We start from the raw sequence: 16,556 nt of genomic DNA, 5'->3' as shown, positions 1-16,556 counted from the left end.
TAGAATGGCAGAAGGCCTTGCCACATTTCTCGCATATATAAAGTTTTTCTCTGGTGTGAATGCTACTTTGTACACTAAATATGAGACTTCTCAAAAGGCCTTTCCACATTTCTTACATGTATATGGTTTCTCTCCTGTGGTATTCTCCTATGTACATTAAGTATTGAGGACATACAGAGGCCTTCCCACATTCCTTACATATGAAGTTTCTCTCCAGTGTGAATTTTCCTATGTACACTAATATTTGAGGCTGTAGCAAATGCCTTCCCCCATTCCTTACATATATATGGCTTCTCTCCAGTGTGAATTCTCCTATGTACAGTCAATTGTGAGGAAGAAGTAAAGGCCTTTTCACACTCCATACATATGTAAGACTTCTCTCCAGTATGAATTCTCATGTGCAGAGTAAGGGAAGAGAACCGTGTGAATGTCTTTCCACATTCCTCACACATATATGGTTTCTCTCCAGTGTGAATTTTCCTATGGTCACGAAGTGTTGAGGCTACAACAAAGGCCTTCCCACATTCCTTACATATATGCGGTTTCTCTCCAGTGTGAATTCTCCTATGTTCTCTAAATGTTGAGGCCCAAGCAAAGGCCTTTCCACATTCCTTACATATATATGGTTTCTCCCCAGTGTGAATTTTCCTATGTTCACTAAGACTTGAGGCTACAGCAAAGGCCATCCCACATTCCTTACATATATACGGTTTCTTTCCAGTGTGAATTCTCCTATGTACACTAAGATTTGAGGCTACAGCAAAGATCTTCCCACATTCCCTACATATATACGGTTTCTCTCCAATGTGAATTCTCCTATGTAAACCAAGTCTTCCGGCCCAAACAAAGGCCTTTCCACATTCTTTACATCTATACGGTTTCTCTCCAGTGTGAATAATTGCATGTCTCCTGAGGCTTGACGACTGAGTAAAGGCCTTGCCACACTCCTGACATATATAAGGCTTCTCTCCACTATGAGTTTTCATGTGTCTATTAAGATGTGAGGTCCGAATAAAGGCCTTCCCACAAGTCTGACATTTATATGGTTTCTCTCCTGTATGAATTCTCCTATGCAAAATAAGATGTGCTGATCTATTGAAGATCTTTCCACATTCTTCACATGTATAAGGTTTCACTCTTGCATTTATATCCATATGGTCATTATGGGGTAACCCTTGACTCACACTTTGTTCTCGGGGCTGACTTTTCTGGGGATTCTGTCCACTGTGGTTTTTTAAGGGAACAACACAGTGCTGAGAACATGGGGAGGCTCCGCCACATTCCTTACACGTAGATGGGTTCTGCTCATGGTGATTGTTGTTGAGGGTGTGTTGCTGTGAGGGATTCACTATAAACAGTGCTCCTCTCCCTAGCAGGTGCCCCATTGGGGAATTTTTTGCCTGTGAACTGAGAATAACACACTCCAAGGAACTTTTTCCAGGAGAGGGCTTCTTCAGAGTGAGGTAGCTCTCGCCATTCTGATCACCCTCAGAAGACATCCCGCCTGTCTCGGCGTCCTCATGGGGCTGAGGGTAGGATTGCTCACTAGAGACATTGCCACACAGTGTAGGATCAGAGCATTCCACTCGGGGTGGCAGCTTTCCTGTAGAACAACAGAGGATTCTAATTATTGACTTATACACTGAGTCTTCCTGACAAAAAACTGAGCCTTTCAGCTGTGGTTTCACACATATGCACCACACAAATGCAATGTCCGACATATGAATTGTCTTACGATAGAATAATTTCATGTTACTGTAAGTTGGACACACGAAATTGATGGATGCAGAGTCAGTAAATTCTGTGGCTTTCTCCCCTTTAATTTAATGAAGGAATACAACTGGACATAATTCCTTCTATAGAAAATGGAAGCATCTATTTCAAGAGAAAATGAAATAGATCCACATGTGGATTTGGTTAAAGTTCTGTGTGGAACCTGTGATGCAGGGGTGAAGACAACCCTGCAACGACACGCAGCTGAGACAGACCACGTGGTCATTGCAAAGCTCTCACCACAAGTGATGGCTTTCAGGATCAATGAAGTTTTTTGTTCTTTCTGTTTTGTAGTTTCTATTTATTGGGGTTTAGGTGGGTGGAGGGGCACACCATGTAGTGTCTAGGATCATTTCTGTGGGTCTATGCTGTCTATAAGGAGTTCTGGGTAAGGACCATCTATCCTTGTGCAAAGAAAGTATATTTCTCACTGCACCCTCTCTAGAGCGCACAAATTAGCATTCAAAACGACTATCACTGTTAAGCAAATCAAAATTCACAGTATTTTTATATGTGGTTTATTTCAGCACGTAGTGAAGCTAAGGGTCCTGTACTCCAAGCATCAGACTTTGGAATTCCTCCCTGCCATTCCCAGCCTTCCACCTTAACAATCACATACTTGGTCCACTCCTGCTGGCATAATAATATTTATTCTGAATTAGCGAATCTTACCAACTCACTCATACTTGCTGACCCCATTCACAAATCAAAGTGCTGTAATGCCAAATCCTGAAGTCGCGGTTTCAGTTATGAAACTGAACAAAACATGCAATATATCCACATGTCATAAAATGATGCCATGTAGTTAAGAGTACATTTCTGTGGTTCTCTGAGTCCAAAGAGTCCAACACTAAAGAAAAGATTTGGATAGTGGAAAACTGTGAGGATCTTGGCAATTCTACACTAGGTTTTGTTTTTGTTTTTGAGTAGAGCTGGTAATGTTCGGGAAACCAGGTTACTGAACAAATTATTGAACAGGTCACCTTCAGGCACTGCAAGGAACTCCCTGCTGTACTATCATTTAGATCCAAACTAGCTCTGCTATGGTCTTACTTATTCGAAAGCCATGGAAACAAATTACAGGATCATTCTGTGACTGACATTCCAGGGAAATGAAGAGCAGCATGAGTGCAGCACAGACCCAAGGATCCAGGAGACCAAGGCCCCGTGGCCCCCTTCTCAGCAGCGTGTTTCCTACATGCTCAGCGCACCCATTCACTGCACAGGGCCTGAGTCAGGAAGGGTCCTCAGACACTCACCCGCACACACGCCTCTCCTCACTGACCTCAGGGCTCCTGCTTCCAGCCAGGAGATCACTGCAGACTTCATCCTGGAGTGCCCTGCCCCAACAGAGACAGAGGCATGGATAAGTGACAGGGAAAAGGTGACCGGTAAATGCCCATGTTTTCCTGATATAAGTGGGCATATATCTGAAAAGCATGAACAGAATGTCCATTTCCAAAATGCCACATATTACTAGTTATTCGAGAGGTAAGACCCAAGAAAATACGACAAATACTCTAGACCTGACCTTGTGTATGGCTGATAGGGAGTTGATCAGCACAGTATGTTGTTGGTTTTTGTCTTCTTTGGGGTCTCACCTGGCAATGCTCAGGGGTGACTCCTGACTCTGTATTCAGAAATCACTGCTGCTGGTGCTCGGGGATGACATGGGATACCGGGGATTTAACCCACGTTTGCCGCTTGCAAGAAAATCACTTTCCTCCATGTACTGTCTCTCTAGGCCCAGAACCACATGGAGATTCCTGAGCCCCTCATGAAGTCATCACGGATTTCAGTAAAAATAAGTGCATAATAAATCTGGAAGTGGCCAAGCGTGGCAAGAGATTCTTATTTTTTTAAGCTAAAAAATGTATCCAGAAAGATAGCAGCACAGGAGTTTCTCACGGACAATCCAGTTGCGAAACCTGATATCACCGAGGGTTCCTCATGCCAGCCAGGAGTGATCCCTAAGTGCAGAGTCCAGGAGCAAACCCTAAGTCCTGCTGAAGTCTCAAAAGAACCATTAGAAGTAAATCCAAGCACTGAAATAGGCAGCGTCTAATGAGTTGAGAGACGAGATATCAAATCCCCTGTGTTGGGAGAGAGGTAGTACAGCACATAGGACAAAAGCACAGGACACACATGTGGGTTTGATCCCAGGCAGTCCATATGGTCTTGGAGCAAGGCCCGGTGTGGATCCTGAATACACAGGCAGGAATAATCCCTAATCCCTAAGGAAAAAAGAAAATGCAAAAACCGTCTGACTTGAGTGACTGGTGCAAAAGTACTGGGGGTGAGGCACCAACATTTTAAGTTGCCAAGAGGTTTCAGTCCACGGTACCCCATGGCCCCTTAGCACTCTTAGGAGTCATCCTTTAGCACAGAGCCAGGATAACTGTGGACTGTGCCCCTCCAAACATAGGCAACAGAAAAACCAATTAAACACACAAAAGTTCGTGTAGTACACAAAGTAAATTGATGCCCCAATGGATAGAACTTTTTAAAGGGAACTGAGAGATAACTGGACAGATAGGGATCTTCCCATGGACACAGTCCAAACGGGTTGATATGAATCACACAATAGGATCCGGCTACCCCGAATGAGAAATTACGGAGGATAAAGCTGAGAGTAAGGGCTGAGTATCCACAGGTGAACCCTAAAAAAAAAGAGGGAGGGAAGAGCTATTGCACGGCTGTACAACATCCCAGCTCGTCACAGAGCTACTATTGGACACACAGCTGCCGCCCAACCACAGGGAGCCCACACGGGTCTGTTCAGACACGGTTGGCTCCACACTGCTCTAACCGACAGCCTGCAGATTCTGGTAGGTCTCCAGCATAACGTCCCTGTAGAGCTTCTTCTGAGAGGCCTCCAGGCATGACCATTCCTCCGGGGTGAAGTTCACAGCCACGTCATGGAAGGTCACTGCGTCCTGAGTCAGCACACAAAGAGGGTGGGAGTCAGAGTCTATCTTAACCTCATTCCCACTACTCTGAGGCCAGGTTCCAGGGTCCTATATTGTCGCTGGGCCTCTCCACTCCGAATGCACCAGCCTCCATGCACATACATGACTGACGGGCCCCAAAAATCACATAAGGCAACTGGATCTGCTAAAGTGGGAGGAAGTTTTACAGAAGGTTCTTGGATGTATCTGCCTTTCCTGGTAACCCCCCGGCCAATTCGAGCACCACTGTTCTAGTGAGCACTGTAGAGAGGATCACCTGTATGATCCCTTTTGGACTTGTATGATCCAAAAGGCTATCCCTGGGTGTAGCAAAAACTAATGCACGCTCACCGCTGCACCCCCACAGCACATGACCACTAGGACTGAGAACTCGAGAGTCCATATAGACAACTACTCAGAGCAGTGCATGGCATGTGTGCCTGTAGGAACTCATTCCTCAGGACTGCCCCAAATCCCGCTCAAAGAAGGTAGAATTTTCTGGACCCCAACATCTCTACTGGCCTCAGAGATCCTTGGATTTCTCATTTGATTGGCGCATGCCCAGAAATCCACACACAAGATTATGTGAACATAAGACTATATGACTGAGCAGGTAGTCTCTCCAACGCAGGAAGGACAAAACAGGAGAAAAGCAAGTCTCGGGCCCAAGTCACAGTAGTTGCCAGGGAGAAAACGGGGCCAGCACACCGCAGGGTGCTCTGAGGCCAGTAAGTTTTCAATCTAGAGCCCAGAGTCAAGAGGACAGCTCATGACAAAAACAATGCAAAAGAAACTGAAGCTGCAGGTTGACGTAACAGGACAGCTGTTCCAGGGACAGCATGTAGGACTGGCGATCCCCAACATCCCATATGGTCCCTCAAGCACTGCCAATGGCAATGCCAGAGTGCAGGGCAAGGAGTGATAGCGAGAATCCCTGCTCTGCCACCCCAAATAAAACAGAAAACCCAAGATGAAACCTTTGGACCTCCAGCATCCCATTGGTCACCTAGACCTGTCAGGAATCAGCATTGAGCACTGAGCTTTGAGTACTCCTCATGCACCACTGGGTCGGCCCCAAAGCCAAATAAAACAAAACAAACATACACAAAAGCAGCTTCAAACAGCAGAACGGGACAGTCCGATCAGAAGTCTCATCTTGGAATCCGTCCAAAAGAAACTCAAAACAGGTGGACCAGGAAGCCTGGGCACTCCGGGTACTACCTCATGTCATACTATCCGTCTACTCCTACCTGGGGACATTTTATCGGAAGCCGCGTCACCATCTTCTCCTGTCACTATTGTTCTGAGGATCAGCAGGAGGCTCCGTGCAAAGACCTGGAAAGTCAGAACAGTGAGCACCAGAGAGGAGCACCTCCTCCCACTCCTGAGCTCAGACCAGCCACACCCTCCCGCACAGCCTCACAATTCCACCTCTGGGAGACAATGGCAGAAGCTCCTGTCTCCACTGGGGATGCAAATTTTGTTGGCATCTGTGCTGCACTTCAGGAGAGGAACCTGGGCCCAGGCTACAGGGAAGGAAAAAACAGCCTTCTCCGATCCCTGGATTTCTCTCTGGCTCCCACAGGAAAGTCCCTATAGGCCCTGCCAGGGGCCGACTCTCAGCCCAGGAGCTCCCAAATAGGCTGGCAGCAGTGCTGCCCCCTGGGAACCAGAGCCAGGAATGTGGCTCCACCATGTGCCTTAGAGTGAAAAAACCTTCGGCACTCTCTTGCAGGGTGGACAAGGATATGCACCTGGGCACTCTGTCCTGGGGAACTCAGTATTATCCACAAATGAAGGTGTCGTCTGCTCAGGGAGAGATGAAGAGTCAGGGGTGCTTTGCAGCTTGATGTGAGGGAGCTGAAATTCATGAATCAGAAAAAGATACACCAGTATTGTAGTTAGAAGGCAATAATGTGAGTTGGGTGCTTGACTAGATGAACCCATCAATCCTCTGCATCCCATATGGACCCCAGCAGAGCCAGGGATAATACCTGAGCTTAGAGACTCGAGTAAGTCATGAGCATCTCTGTGCATGTGCCCTCTCCCCACCCCAAATCTAAAGAACCAAAAATAGCCCCCCAAATACATTTTCATTGGCAAATATCAGCCACCATGCAAGTCCCCTTCCCCCACCCCCGCCTGACCGGGGCTCTCACGGCAGACAATGAAAATGACCAGCAACAGATCTCCTGCCATTAGGTGGAGGGGCTGAAGCTCTGCCCCTCAAATCTGGAGATTCTACAGAAGCGAGCTTAGGGTTGATGGTTTAAACATGGGACTGCTGGGAAGCTTGGGACGGCCAAGCCCCTGGCTGAGTCCCACTTTCACCCACTGTTGCCCCATCCGGAGCTGGAAACGATCGTGGCCAAAGAGGCACGCCAGAATCACGAACTCACAACTGTCACTCCTGAACCCTGAGACAGCCCCCACTGCACCCCCACAGCTCTGCGTCCCCCTAAAACCTCCACCACACCTCACGATCCACCTGGATATTGGAGAACAAGTGAAAAACAAGTGCAAAAGTATCCCCCAAGTTGGCTCGGCCCCTCGGCTCAGAGTGTGGAAACGGGAAGGCGCGGGTGCTCATAGGAGGTTGCTTGAGTCCTGCAACTAAATTCTTCTTCAGAGTCCCCCTTCCAGTATGGGGCGCAAATTTACTTGTCCCTTGCCAAGTGAGCGACAGGCCCAGTGTCTGATTCAGGGATGGAAAATGAACCATGACATTTATGACATCACTTATGACATCACTTCTGTTTCCATTAGGTACCTTAAAGAGCAAGAGCCTAGGACCTGAGAACCTTTTTGCCACCCAGGTGAATCTGTGCTGCAAGGGGGATGGACTAAAATAAAGGAGTGGAGAGGCAAATGCTGGACTGGTCGGTCACACAATGGGGGCCTGGGGGTAAGGAGAAGTCCCCTGATCCTGCAGTTGTCAACTAACATCGAATCAATGATATCTAAACACAGAATGTTACCCTGACTCTTGTGAAATGATCCCTGAGCTCAGAGACAAGAGTAAACACTGAGCACTGTAGACTATGGTGAAAAATATAGCAAGAAAAAAGGTAAATTCTACTGAAGGGGGGAAAATGATGTACAAAGACAAATTTGAGAGTAAAACATTAAAAGAGTCAAATTTCTGGTCCTTAAAAATCCCCTATTCTTGGGGCTGGAGAGATAGCACAGTGGATAGGGTGTTTGCCTTGCACGCAGCCAACCCGGGTTCGATTCCCAGCATTCCATATGGTCCCCTGAGCATTGCCAGGAGTAACTCCTGAGTGCAAAGCCAGGAGTAATCCCTGTGCATCGCCAGGTGTGACCCAAAAAAGAAAAAATAATCCCATATTTTTGATCTATCTGCGCTACAGAAACTCACAGTTTCTCATGAATCTCTGTTGTTCTTTCACAATTGTGCATATATACGTGTATATATAAGTGTGACTTTGTGTGATTTTTGTTTCGAGACCACAACCGGCAGACTCAGGACTTACTCCTAGCTCTACATGCAGGAATCACTCTGGTACCGACCATATGGGATGCAGGGCATAGAACCTGCGTCGATTGCTTGGATGGTTCCTTACCCGCTGTACTATAGCTCTGGGTCTAAGTAAATGTGCTCCTAGCACACCCAGTGGGATTCCTGAGCGAATGTCCTTACTCCTGGAAAACCAAAACTTTCTTGCTTAAAAAAAAACAAAATCCTTTACCCTGGTTGGATTCTAGTTCTAAACAATTAAGGTTTAACATTGGTTCATCATTTCTCCTCTGCTACAAGGAGCTGAGGCTTACTGAGTAACACCCATCCCAATCACACCCATTTCCTTAGTATTCGTCTTTAATTCCCTGTGCTCTGCTTCCCCTATACATTATTCACTCATTTTCCCTAATTACAACCTGTGAATTGTAAAGTCAGATTCTCGAGAGATCTCTGGATTTTGTATTTGTAAATAAAATGTTGACTTTCTCTTTCCTTTATATCCTCTACAGCTTACTTTAGAAAAAATATTCTTTTTTTCTCCTGAACAAGGACCAGTGCAGTCCCAAGTTGGGAAGATTGTGCTGGGAGGATTGAGATGGCCATGCCCCCAGCCCTCAGCTTTGTCTAGACAAAGGAAGTCAATATTATGCTTTTGTAACTTCAGAGTTAATTAACTGCAGATACTATATACTCCTAGGCATTGTCATGTTTATGAGACTTAAGCATCATCTGCCCTTTGTTCTTAGCACCCCAAAAGCAAGAGACTGAATGTACCCAGGAGAACTGTGAGCTACCCTGGCATCGAAAAGGGACAGGTAAGAGGGGTGACTGATCATGTACGCAGATAAACATTTGACAGAGTAAATTCTCATGGGGAGATTTACCCAAGGAGACACTCTGTCTTCCAGGGACATCTACGTTGCTTTTATCTTTTCCTCTAGTTGTATAAGTTATCAACACTTGTAGTTGTTTGGATAAACACAGTAAGAGACAAATATCCCAACACTTAGTTCTCTGGGCTTTGACAGCAAATAAGGCTTTTTTTTTTCTTTTTGCTTTTTAGGGTCACACCCGGTGATACAAGGGAATACTCCTGGCTCTGCGCTCAGAAGTTACTCCTGGCATTGCAGAAGGGACCATATGTGATGCTGGGAATTGAACCCAGGTTGGCCGTGTGCAAGCCAAACACCCTACACACTGTGCTATCTCTCCAGCCCCCCAGAGCAAATAAGGCTTTTAACACTTAATTCTCTGGGCTCTGAGAGCAAGCAAGGCTTTTACTGTAAATCCCAGACTAAGTCTTCAGGCCAGTTCACCTTCTCCTTCCCCATGGGGATCCTGTCTCTAATGCTGTAACTGTTTGCATCAAGACCATGCACACGTGCTTTATAGAATGTTCCATTTCGAAGCTGGGGTAGTTTTCCCACTTGCCCCTGGTCCATACAAGTTCCACGGCAGAACCTCCCTTTTGGGGTGTTAGGAACTACAGTAACTGAAGCCCGAGTCAAGTAATTATGACCAAGCAATTATGCCCAGGAGTAGATATACTTGAGTCCATCTACTCCGAAATACTAGGAGTATAAGCATTGATGGTCTTTCTGTGTTTAACCAAAGAACAGTGCTGTAGAGTGAAGACATAAAAATGCTATAGGGGAAACAGGGAAGCAGGTACAAATACACAGCCACTTGAACTACAAAGCAGTACAAATACAAAGTTGAGAATAACCAGAAAGTTATGGTACATAAGTAATCAAGACTGGCCTGGGGAACTGAGACAACATGAAGAAAAATACAAAGGAAATGTTAAAGATAAACTTTAACTAAATTAGGGATGTTAGCAAGGACATGATAAGCTTCTCTGGGAGGAGCAAAAGGGGCAATTCACAGATGAAGCCTAAGACACTTTGGGTTAATATCCAGCAGATCACCAACAGCCTGGCCCCTGTTTCCTTCTTTGATCCTCTGTTACCCTTCACCGGCCAGGGTGGGGAGACCAATCACAGCCACCAAAGGCATGCAGCGCATGTCCAGACATTATTTGAACACAACTCTCTGTGTAATAGCCGGGTTTTGCCTAATCAGGGAGAGATGAAGAATCGGGGTGCAATTTTCAAATTGATTTTAGGATACAGAAATTCTACGTTAGAAAAAACAACAATGTGGAGTCAGAGATATTAAGCTGGGAGGGACGCTTCCCATGCTGACCCTGATTGATATTCAGCATCTCACACGACACCTAAAGAACTTAAAAAAAAAGAATTCCAGAGTGCTGCTCCTTAAAGAAGCCCCGAGATTATATATCTGTGCCCAAAATACAACCAAAAATAGCCCTAAAGTAAATTTTCAGTTGCAAACCGCAACCACCCCTAGAACCCCACCCATGGCTGGTCTGGAAATCAAGGCTACTAATGAGTAGTGACTGAGGGGTACAGTGTCATTGAACAGTCCTTTTATAGTTTTGGAGGCACCACCGGCGATATGGACGAGAAACGTCTAACTGTGCTCAGGCACCCTTCCTGGTCGAGCTTGGAGATCGACCTTGGGTGGCCAGATGCAAAGCAAACGCCCTAACCGCTGTGCTATCTCTCAGGTCCTCTAGAGTGAACCTACAGCTTCTACAGCAGTGAGGTTGGGGCCAAAGCGTCCAAGACAGGGCCCAGCGCAGTCCCAAGCTGGGAGCGTAGGGACGGCCCAGCGCCCCCCACACCCACTCGGCCCCGCGCCCACCTGCCACCATCCCAGGCGGAGCTGCAGGGGATCCCCAGAACCACGCACTCACAACCGCGACCCCTGCGCCCCAGCACAGCCCCCACTGCACTCACCAAAGCTCCGAGTCCCCCACAAAACCCCGGCGGGCGGCAGGAACCAGGAACCGCGTGGATATCAGTTGAAAAAGCTTAAAAGTGTCCTTAGAGCTGGCTTGGCTCCGCCCCTCAGTGCAGAAACTGGGAGGCGCGGTGCGGGGTGCTCAAGGGAGGCTGCTAGTGTCCTGCCACAAAACCGGCCTTCACAGAACCCTACCACGACAGACAGACAGCCTCTTCTCACTTCACCTGTTTAACAAATGGAGGCCTGATCCAGCATCTTGCATGCAAACATGTAAATGCCCTGCTGTGACGTCACTTCCGCTTCTGCAAGTAGCCTTAAAGGGCCAGACACCAGCTGCACAGAGAACAACTAGGAAAATGCAGGTAAATGTGTAAGGCTGGTTGGCTGGAGCGAAACCACAGTGGAAAGTGTGTTTCCCTTGTACGCAACTGACTCAGGTTCAATCATCTGGATTCTATATGGTCCCATTTTGGTGTATAAGAGATTGTTAGGATTTTACTGCTTCCAAAGTGTAAGTCTCAAAATGTTTACCCTCAATGTTTGTGTAAATCAAATGGAAAACTGAATACAATGAGTGCAGATATGTTACAGCGAATGAAGTGTTTCCTTGCATGTGGCTCTACCTGGACACAAATTATGGACAGCACTGCGGGATGTTACTCCCAGAACATAACACAGAAGGGCCTGAAGAATAGAGGTTTGCCCTCTATACAACGTCAAAACAGGGTAACCACAGCATCCTGGTTGATCTATACCATGATCTATGCAAAGCAGGTCCTCTGAGCCAAGTCAGAGTCACAGCAAAGAATGAAACCATGGTGAGTCGTGACAGTACCCAGCAAAATGCAATGTCTGTACCTATTTACTTCTTATTTAATTCCTTCCACCTTGCCTTATCACTAAGAACCATTATTTACCAGTTAACATACTGGGAAGTCCACATGCCAGGACATTGTCATAACCATGGTGCAGGGGATAATCAGCAAGTACCTTTCACTTACGGTACCAGTATCACAGGAAGCTTTCACAAATAACAGGATTATTTCCTTCCTTACTGTACTTTTGTATCTACCCCCCACCTACTTGTTGAAACTAAAATTGTTTTACCTAAGGGCCCTGTTCTGACGCCGGCCATTGTTATCATGGAAGTGATTGATCCAACATAACTTTTATATTTACTAAAGCTTGAAGGAACATGAAAGCTTTCCTATATTCCTTACCTACAGGATTTCCTCCAGGATTGTCTTTAAAGTTGCAGGTGAGAATAATTCACTTTCCACGTTCTTACATAAATATATATATTCTTACATATATAAATATGTATATTTATATATAGCTTCTCTCCAGTGTGAATTCTCCTATGCATAAGGCCCAAGGATCCAGGAAAATTCCTTCCCACACTCCTGACAGATGTAATTTTTCACTGCAAAATGACTTTTCACATGCGCAGTAAGGGCTGGAGACAAACTGAACACCTTTCCACATTCCTTACACTTATGAGATTTCTCTCCACTGTGAATATTCCTGTTCAGAAAGCTATGCCAATTGCATCAAAATCTTCCTGCAGTCATTTCATATATAAAGCCAAAACCCAGGATAAATTTTTCTCACACAGAAAAGCTTGAGGATTGAGTAAAAATCTTCGCACACCCCTACATATGTCTTCTTCGAGAATGAATTTTCCTATGTTTAATAAGGAGTTAGGGGAATGTGAAGGCTTTGCAAAAGTCATAAAAAACATAAGATTTGTCTCCTATATGAAAATTTCAGTGTCACAAAAGGATTGTGAAATAAGCAAAGGCCTTGCCACACTCCTTACATATATACATGGATTCTCTGCAATGTGCGTTTCCTTATAGACAAAAATTTTTGAAAAGTAAGTGAAGACCCTCCCACAGTAGTGACACAAATAATGTTTCATTCACCTGTATGAACATTCCTATGCTCAGAAAGACCTGAGATGAAAGGCCTTTCCACCAACCTCACATATATAAGGGTTTTCTACAAAACAGAATTTATGAAAACTAAGACTTCAGGAAGAAGCAAAGGCCTTCCTACATTGCTCCCAAATATAAGTTATCTCTCCAGTGTTCCAGTGTGAGATTTTCTGTGTACTAAGTCTTGTGGAATAAGCAAAGATTTTCACTCTGTATATGCATATGGTTTCTTTCCAGTGTGACTTTTTCTGTGCATACTAAGATGTATGAGTCAGAGAAAGGCCACAGCACATTCCTTACATGCATACAGACTCTCCAGTATGAAATCTCCTATGTATAAGGTATGAGGATCCATCAAAGGCCTTCCCACATTCCTTAAACAGTTTCTCTCCTGTGTGGATGTTCACATAGTCCCACCGGGGTCATGCTGGACTCAAAAGTTTGTCCTCAGTGCTTACATTTCTGGGAATTCTGTCCAATATGGGCTTCTATGGGAAAGTGATGGTGCTAAGGACATGGGAAGAGTTATCTTCTGATCACCCTCAGAACACATCCCACCTGTCTTGGCATCCCTGTGGGGATGAGGGCCAAATTGCTCACTTTATCACAGTGTGCAGGAAGAGACATTCCACCAGGGCTGGCTACTGCCATGTAGAAGAACAGAGGATTGCACTCATTAGTCTATGCCATGAGAGTTTTCATGTCAAATTAAATTAAGCTCTGTAGGTAGGTAGCTGGTATGGTACGGGACAATGAGTTTCTTGGGGAAATGATAAATCCAGATGGGGATGAAAACAGTGACTCCGAAGCCAATCCTGGGGATTCAGAGAGGAACTGGCTTAGTAGAAACCAAGAGAGCTGGAGGCATGGAAGAGAAACAAAGGCTGGTAAGATCATCAGAGAGCAAGGTCTGGCCAACGCTCTACCACTTGACAACACGCGAGCAGTGAACTCTCAGCTTCAAAGAAAACCCCAGGAGGCAGTTTCAGAAACATGATTTCAAACTGAGAGTATCACGCTAGTACAGTGTGCTGCATGTAGTCAATCTAGGTACAATGTCCAGAATTCCAAAGAGTCCCCTGAGCACCATCTAATAGATGGAATGAATTTTCCTTTATCCAATCGTAAATGTTTCCTTTTTATACCTCTATTATTAGTAAAGTAACATGGGTGGGATCCAGGAATGTGACCATCCTTGTGAGAAATCACAGGTAAACGGAATGGTTTCCTGGGATGTGGAGATCTTGGGACCTGACCCATATTCCCACTTATAAAAGATTTCATCAAGGCGCCCCTTCTATCCTTTCAAACAACATTCTGTGCACAGTTACATGTATCTAAACTCTCCAACTGAGACCAGAGCAACTGTTGATCTGGGTAGGGTGTTGCTTGCACATGGCCAACCTAGGTTCAATCCCCAGGATCCTGTAGAGTCTCCCGGAGCACCATCAGAAATAATACCTGAGTGCAGAGCCAGGAGAAACCACTGAGGATCACCAGGTATTGTAGGATAATAGTAGACTGCCCTTGCTCCCTGGCCTGGGAGAACTTATGTTTCTTGATTGCCCATAACCTTTCAATTACCTTTGTCTCCTGATCAGACTTTGACTTTTAAATATTGTCTTTCTCTTCTCCTTAATGTCTTTTGCATGGTTAGCTATTTCAGAGCAATTGCTTTTTGTATGGATACAGGAAGACAGTTACAAAGAAGAGCCTGAGCTTGAGAGTTCATCTCCAGATAATATTACCTCCTGGACATCTGCTCTCTTGACTGAAGCCTCAGCTGCCCTTAATTCCTCAATCTCATAAAGAAGGGTTCGATGAGGGACTAGATGGACCCAGGGCAAGTGGTGAGCTAGCTTCGCTGGCATCGAAATGGGCCTGGCCAAAGTACCATAATGCTTATCTATAAGAGCCTGGTCATGGACAAATTTTGTCACGAATCAAAAAGTAATAACTAGACTTGGACACTGCTGGGATTGGGAATGATTGATCCGGCCTGAGTCTGAATCTGTGGTGAGAAGTCCCCAGGAGAGTCACCAACAAGTCTAAAAGTGTCTATTACTATGTCCATACAGAATGGTAATCATTAGGAAGTAAAACTAAATATGTCAATTAAGTTGCTGGTCGAAGGAGAGGAGTAACACACCTTTAGGGCTGCTTTTTCTTCAGGGGCTGCAGGTAACTGGGAAGTCTAGAAAATCATTTTTCATTGCGCTTCCCGTGGGGAGGCTGGATTGTGGTCGTGGTGAGAGAAGAAAAAGAGCAGATTCAGGGAGACAGGGGAATGAAGGAGACTGAGAAAAGAGATAGTCCTCCTCCACCCAGATCCCCTATCTTCCAGTATATAGGCGTTACACCCACCAACTGCCCCCGGTGCTGTGTAATCCCATCAATGGCCAAGACCCAGAGACTATAAAACCCTGCTCCTGAAAGAAAACACGTAGTCTCCTGCCTCTGTGTCTGGCTTTCTCACTGGTGCCTTTTGGAGGAGGGTGTGTTGAGTTTCCCTCCCAACCCCGAGCAGAGCCCTGGCAGCTCAAGACCTCTGGTTCGAGCCACAGCCATGTTTAAGACCACTCTCCACAAGTTCGGATGAGCCTCACGCATGAAGGTACCGGCAGAGGAACCCAAGTGTGCAGGACCTGGGGCTGAGATCTCCAAGCTGCTCGTATTGGAACTGGGCCTCCTCCACCCAGATCTCCCATCTTCCAGTATGTAGGCATGACACCCACCAACTGTTCCCGGTGCCGTGTAATCCCATCAATGGCCAAGACCCAAAGACTATAAAACCGTGCTCTGGGGAGTGCACGGCCACACAAAATTTTATTATCTAGTCTTAATCTGGAAAAACTGGCAGGCTACCAGAAGTATCCTGCCCAAACCACAGAGTCTGGCAAACTCCCCATGGTGTATTCAATATGCCAAAAACCAGTAACAATCATGGTTCTCTTTCTCCTGACCCTGAAAGAGCCTCAAATGTGGTACTTCTTAAAATCTCAGGGATAGGAAGAAGGAGACATTACTGGGGCATGCTTGAGTCAATCGATGAACAACAGGATGACAACGAGACAGTGAGAGAAGAAGAGACACAGAGTTAGAGGACACGGCTGCGACTTAAAGAGAAGGCTGAGAGCTGAGAGTAAGAGTGGCTGGGGAGATTGGAGAGGAGTCACAGAGAGCATTGGGGAGCGAGTTAGAGAGAGGGTTGGATAGAGCTGGGAGACAAGAGACTGAATAAACTGCAAGTAATCAGCAACCAGCCTGGTCCTCATTTTACTTTCCTCGGTCCAAAGCAACAACTGTCCAGGGTGGAGAAGTGGCCCAAGCGCACCAAATGTGGACAGAGAGGGAGAGCTACCAGGACAGACCGGGAACGTCTGTTAACGGGTAAATCCTGTTCAAAATCCCACTTCTCATAAGTTCCCCCAGGCCCCCCTGGAGTGACTCCTGAGTGCAGAGTCAGGAGTAGTCCAGAGCACTTCTGGCTGTGATCCGAAAACAAAAACACAAAAAAGTGAACTGTGGGGGGCAGCTGGAGCGATAGCACAGAGGGGAGGGTGTTTACCTTGGGCACGACCAACCCAG

General features: G+C 46.0%; 1 protein-coding gene across 1 annotated transcript; it reads right to left on the bottom strand.

The window, feature by feature from the left end:
* Nucleotides 1-215: 215 nt before the first annotated feature.
* LOC130022208 (zinc finger protein 675-like) lies at nt 216-1,154 on the bottom strand (the record flags this gene model as incomplete). The annotated part of the gene is made up of 1 exon (XM_056112964.1): nt 216-1,154. A coding segment is annotated over exon 1 (939 nt), but the record flags the coding sequence as incomplete, so codon positions are not given.
* Between the last annotated feature and the right edge of the window lie 15,402 nt (nt 1,155-16,556).

This window comes from Sorex fumeus, unplaced genomic scaffold, assembly GCF_029834395.1.
Source record: "Sorex fumeus unplaced genomic scaffold, SorFum_2.1 ptg000019l, whole genome shotgun sequence".
Lineage (NCBI taxonomy): Eukaryota > Metazoa > Chordata > Mammalia > Eulipotyphla > Soricidae > Sorex > Sorex fumeus.
The sequence above is the reverse complement of the archived record's forward strand: the minus strand, read 5'-3'. Positions and strand labels throughout refer to the sequence as shown.